This window comes from Zerene cesonia, chromosome 9 (assembly GCF_012273895.1).
Source record: "Zerene cesonia ecotype Mississippi chromosome 9, Zerene_cesonia_1.1, whole genome shotgun sequence".
NCBI lineage: Eukaryota > Metazoa > Arthropoda > Insecta > Lepidoptera > Pieridae > Zerene > Zerene cesonia.
The window spans coordinates 4,204,029-4,210,338 of record NC_052110.1 but is presented as its reverse complement, the minus strand read 5'-3'; the positions used below and the strand labels follow the sequence as shown (position 1 = coordinate 4,210,338).

At 31.4% G+C, this 6,310-nt stretch overlaps 2 protein-coding genes across 6 annotated transcripts in view; one reads left to right on the top strand and one right to left on the bottom strand.

The window, feature by feature from the left end:
- The window catches only part of LOC119828903 (SWI/SNF complex subunit SMARCC2), a 24,315-nt gene extending 18,480 nt beyond the window's left edge, over window positions 1–5,835 (bottom strand). For all 5 annotated transcript variants that reach the window (XM_038351212.1, XM_038351213.1, XM_038351214.1 and 2 more), the window contains exons 1-2: window positions 5,587–5,835; window positions 5,088–5,207 (exon numbers count right to left, since the gene is read on the bottom strand). In XM_038351212.1, the coding sequence (XP_038207140.1) occupies window positions 5,088–5,207; window positions 5,587–5,703 (237 nt within the window). In that variant the 5' untranslated portion in view covers window positions 5,704–5,835. The remainder of the gene's footprint in view (window positions 1–5,087; window positions 5,208–5,586) is intronic.
- LOC119828904 (regucalcin-like) lies at window positions 618–4,078 on the top strand. The gene is made up of 6 exons (XM_038351217.1): window positions 618–810; window positions 1,273–1,408; window positions 2,073–2,276; window positions 2,463–2,681; window positions 3,328–3,440; window positions 3,767–4,078. The coding sequence occupies exons 1-6, from the start codon at window positions 700–702 to the stop codon at window positions 4,013–4,015; spliced, it is 1,032 nt and encodes a 343-aa protein (XP_038207145.1). The 5' UTR covers window positions 618–699; the 3' UTR covers window positions 4,016–4,078.
- Window positions 5,836–6,310: the final 475 nt, after the last annotated feature.

Below are 6,310 nucleotides of genomic sequence, written 5' to 3'. Positions count from 1 at the left end.
CGATACCAAACATGACTCGAATGATATTCGATGATGGTTCGCGCAAAATAATGGCCAGCCTTTCCGGCGAATTGAACCATAAAACACGGTTAATCATTATGGTATATCTATGTACAGCATATAATGTAGTATACACAATGTAATTCCAAGTTTAAATTATGTGTCATGAGGTAACAATCATTGCAATAACATATTTTAATTGCAATAACATGGCCATGTTCTTTAGACTAATCTCCAGTAGACAAACTGATTAAAATTTTAAGCTATTCCGTAAATATTATTATATTTACTAGGAGTAATATACAACTATGCAAAAACAAAAATTTTAATTGATAGTTTAATTTTTTATTATTTCAAAATTGGACGAAATGTGGTGGACGTTATAGGTGAAAAAGTTTTGAATATTTAAAAAAAAAGCAACAATAACTGTATAACAATAAAAACGGAAAAATAAAATTGCCTTATCAAAAATGCTAAAAATAATTATATATTTAATTGATTATTTTGCTACTTATTTGACATTGTAGTTGATTATAGCAAAAACATGCTTGGAAGATTTTGCAACCTACTACAACTTGGCCATGGATTTATCTCAATATCTGAGGCAGGCTGGCAGTTTGCGTTCAAATTTACGAAACAGTGGACGGGTGACGATGTTATAAACACAAAAAAATTGTTATATCAAAGTTAAAGTAAAAAATGAAATTTGTAATAGGAAATTCGTCGATGTTCTGGTGTCCAATTGTTTTTACAATATTGTGTTTAGAGTGTGTTCAAGGATACACCGCTTCATCACCATTAATAAAAAATGTAAGGAACTGGCTCTTATTCTTTTACATTGATAAAATTTTCTACATTTTAATTTAATTTTACAGATTAAATGAAAAGCTAAGGTCTTGTTACCGACGTTATATTTTTATTTATTCATTCATATATTTAGGTTTGTTATTTATACTAAAAAAGGCATCTTTCTTGCAATGAAAAATTATGAACAAACCAGTACCTAAAATTTATCTGTTTACATCAAATTAAGCAAATCGTCTCATGGTTTAGAATGCGAATTATTCTAAATGAAACATTAAGATTGTATTAAAAAATTTGTATAGCGTTCGTAAAAGGGACCAACGACTTTAGACCGGTTTCAAACGTTTAAAATTCGTATTAATTTAATTACGAGTATAAAATTGTTTGCACGTAATATACCTATTGCATAAGAAAGAGATAACTTAATCATTGGATTGTCTACTCATTGCCTTTCAATTTCTAATTTAGGTTGTTCGAGGTGGTATTCACTTTGAGGGCCCTCATTGGACGGAAAACGAAAGTGCATTATACTGGGTCGACATAGAAGACCAGAAACTTTACAGACTCGACCCTGTTACCGGAAATGTGACTTCGAGAAAAATAGGTACACAAAACGCTCTCAATTAGCATCATTCAATTCAACAATCACATGCTAAATTTATACTTATCAATAAATTCTTAACAATAGACTCTTGAAGTTTACAAGTCAACAATGACTTGTATGACTTGTAAAATATGTTGCTTTACAATAATCCGACGACATCTGGGAGATATTTCTAAGGACTGTTTAGTGTTTACGATATATTTATCGCTTTACCTGATATGTATATCCATTCATATCAATACGAAATACGAAATCCGATAAAAGTATACACATCACTTTAAGTCAAAGAAAGAAATGCGCTTAATAAACCGCATAGAAAAGAAAGGACCCTTGAAACGGGACAAGGAATAAAATGAGATATTTGAGAACTTAGCACTATAAACAAGTATGCTATAATTTTAGTCTTAATTTATAAATCTCAAAGGTGACGTGGAATGTGATCCATCAACGCGCAGCCCAAACTACTGGTCCTATTGGACTATTGTATTATATCACCACTATGATGTAGGTAAACAATTTTAATAAAATCTACCCCCCTGTCGATAAAATAGGGGTGAAAGTTTGATCCATGAAAATTTATTAACACCACACTGGCGAAGCTACGAGCAACACTTAGTTAAAAAGTTTACGTTTATTTAAACCTATTTCATACGCAATATTTCAGATTACGGGCCAGTATCCCTCGTTGTGACAGTAAAAGACTACCCGGGAAAAGTCATACTATCATCTCGCAGTGAACTCTACTTGCTGTCCTGGGACGATATGGAAGGCGATAGCGCTATGAGACTGCTCACCGTAGTCGACTTGGGCAAACCTGACAATCGAATCAATGATGGCAAAGCTGACACGAAGGGAAGACTTTGGTTTGGTATGTTGATGGACACAAATCAAAATCTAGGCATTTTCTATATAAAACATTTTAGTGATCTTTGCCAGGGTATTTAGGATATTTTATAAATAACATTTTACGATAAAAATAACAATTTTTATTTGATAATGACAATAAGAGTTTAGTAGTATATTAGAAAATGTTCAATTAGATCCTTTTTTTAAGGTACAATGGGCAAAGAAGATGCCTCCGGCGTGGATCTTGACCAGGGTACATTTTACATGTTGACAAGCAACAATTACATACACCCTGAGGAAAAAGTCCGTCCAGTTTCCATTTCAAACGGTATAGCGTGGACTTCGGATGATAAATTTATGTTCTATATCGACAGCCCCCTGCGAACTATCGACGTATTTGACTTTAATATTGAAACTGGCGACATACGTGAGTTTAAATTTAGTTTATGCGCAAGTTAAGTTTGTATTTTGCCTTGTAGGATTACATTGCTGTGGGTTTAATTGGGACTGGGATAAATGGTACTAATATATAGTAAATTCATATATTCATATACTTGAATTTACTATTCAAATGGAAATATAAATATTATTCATTTGCAATGTCACACATTGCACAAACTTATTTAAATTCATAAATATGATGACATCATACTAGACACATAGGCACTAAAACTATACGAATCCCTTTATAAATTAACCATGTGAAATGAATTAACGTTTAAGTTTTAGCTATAAACGCAGTGAGCATTATTTAAGAAGTAATCTATCATCGTCATCGCAAAATTGAAAACACTGTTAGATTACAATCTCGCGGGATCAAACTAAATAATAAAAATAATGCGTTAAATTGCAAGCAAAGGTTACAATATCACAATTTTGTAACAGTTTGAAATCTCACGAGTTAGATTATATTCTAACGGTTTTACAATCATACGGCGACATATGCATGGTAGAGCAGATCATATCATAGCTTTTATTCAAGGTTTAATTAATTTGATAAAAAAATAAATAAATCATAATGGCATCATAAAAGCTAAGGATTCAGTTTGATCAAACTTTTATTCTAATTACAGGAAACCGAAGAACACTATTCAGTTTTCAGAAAAACAATGTGACTGGCGTTCCTGATGGCATGACAATAGACACTGATGGAAACCTCTGGGTAGCCTGCTATGATGGCGGGAAGGTATAGTATAAAATCAAGCCCATCAATAATTTGCTAATTTTTTTATGTTTTGGCAGTGGTGTCTCAGTAGTAAAGGCTTCTGGCTTAAATATAAAGTTGAGGGTTCTCTGTGCTATGTGATTAATGCATATAGAAATAAAAATGTTATCTATATTTCTCAATTTAATGAATTAGTTTATTTTGGCGAACATCAAGCAGAACATCTAATTTTCACAATGCTTTGAACAAATATCACAAAGCCAGTTTTTGTTTAAACAAAATATTATATTGACTTGAATAATGCTAATAGACATGTTTCAAACCTTATAGTCATTCATACATTGCAGGTGATAAAAATTGATTCCCGAGCCGGCAAACTGCTAGAACAACACAAGATACCAGCAAGCAAAGTGACCTCAGTTACTTGGGGTGGGCATGACTTATCCACTCTGTACGTAACGACAAGCAGAAGGGGCCTAAATTCCGTCCAATTAGCACAGGAACAAGAAGCTGGCTCTTTATTTGCCATACAAGGCACTGGATCAAGAGGATTTCCTAACAATCAATTTATATTTCCTAATGCTGATTTGTATTAATTCATCCACTATAAAGTAATTTGTGTGTGCATTGTATGATATAATATACTTATAGAAACTAAATATTTTTGACTTTCTAAAATTTAATACTTACTTAAAATCATGTAAAGCTACATTTATATATAGATAGTATATAACTATATAGCTGTTCTTATCTTATACTTTTCTTAACCAATATTTACATTTTTGCAATTTATACAAAAAAAAACAAATTAAATGTATTTAGAATGGATGAAAACTTATTAATTTTTATAGTTAAAATTGAATAAATGAAGCACAAGGAAATACTATACACATAATTACTCTAAACGAGGCCCTCATCCCCACCCAGAAATCAAGATTCCTGTTTTATCCCAAGGGAGCATTTATTCAGTATAAAAAATATCCTTTCACCCAAATTAGCTTGTACCTTGTCTGTATACCAAATTTCATCAAAATGCATTAAGTAGTTTCAGTGTGATTCACAGACAAACACCCAAACAATTGTTTGCTTTCTTATTATTCATATATATTTATTATAAAGTGTCATATAAAAATCAAATATAATATAAACAATCTAACATATGTAATAGATTCAACTAGCTTTATCAACATTTTAATGAAACACCTATCTTCTTTATGAAGTGGCAACATGTAATTAACGGTCTTGGGCTTGTATATTATAACTATAAAGGAAATGATGCTATTATTGAATTGTGAAACAATGGACAAAATATAGTGTTTCTCAGTCAGTCAACCAGTTTATAATTTTCTTGAGTAAGTCTCAGCTAAACTCACAGAATTCATTATCAAATTCTGTTATTCAATTATACATACACAAACAATAATCACCAATATTGTTACCGCTTGTAAATAACATATAATTCTTTTTCACAAGAAGTTATTGACAACTTTATTCCCGGTGAAAGTGGCACCATGGAAATTTTCCTTTGACTAGCCAGACTTCTATTAATGTAATATGTTTGTTTCTCGTCTGACAAATCTCTAGATTTCATGACAAAAATGCAAAATGCCAATGGAATAAAGCCTCAAGGAAAGCAGGTCTAATTAATTCTTAAAAATTGCTACTCACAGGAAGTCGCAGAAAGGGTGGATCTGTAGCATTTTTACCCAACTTATTTTCTTGATACTGAATCAGTTGAATCACTAGTTGTGCCAAACCTTCTTTTGTAGGTGGATCCGTTTGGACATGCTAAAAATTTAAATTGATTTTGTCAACATAAAATTAATTCTTAAATAATTATTATTATGACATATATTATTCCGCAATTGTTTAATCTTCAATCATACGAGATTTACTAATAGAATAAACTTTACTTAGAAGCTTATTTTATTTACTCCTTATGCCATTGCTGATTGATGAAATTTAAAATATCACGTAATCTATGTTAAACTTAATGACAAAAGATTTTCTGTGTTTATTTAGTAGTTGACGATCAGAGGAAAGCTTAAGTCAGTATCCGATTTAAGGATTACATTATGTTCTAACTGGTAACGTAATTTAAATACTTGTCTCAATGTCGCTAGCATAAAGAAAATATGTAAAAATACATCGGTTTATTAAACTTTACCTTTTTACAATTCTTCTGCAACCATACACGGATTTGGTCAAATTGAGCCAAACATTCCGGCGATTGAAAGAATTCCACATTCGGGCCTCCATCCTTTTTAGGACCAAGGGTGGTCATTTTCTATTAATTATAAGGGACAGATTAATATTTATTATTATTATTCAAGTTTTCCCTGCAAGACCAAGTAATTTCCACAATATTTAAGCATTCACGAGAAAAGCACAAACGAAAGCGTCGCTTCACTTGACAAATGACAGCAGTTAATGTCAAATGTAATCTCAGAACAAGAATGACGTTTTAATATTAGGTCTGGCAATAATTACCATATCGTCGTCTATGTGTGCATCCAGCAGCTACCTGCTATTTTGACTGTCGTCCAGTCCGTATGTTTGTAGTGTGTCCTTAATGTCTATTCAGAATTTTGGATATAATAAAGCTAAAAAGTTTGTTACTTTAAATAACTCACCAATAATAGGAATAGGAAAGATAAGTCATTTCATGAGATGAATATAATTTATAAGAAAAACAACAATCTTTTAACCATATTTATTGAACACCTAGATCTATATCAATTCAGTTTATAACTGCAGCAACATAGATTTATACTAAAACCCAGCTATCCGACCAAATCTTTAACAAAGCTAGGTTTATATGGACACCAATCTTACTGTAAGAAGTCCATTCAGAATTTTGGATACAATAAAGCTAAAAAGTTTGTTACTTT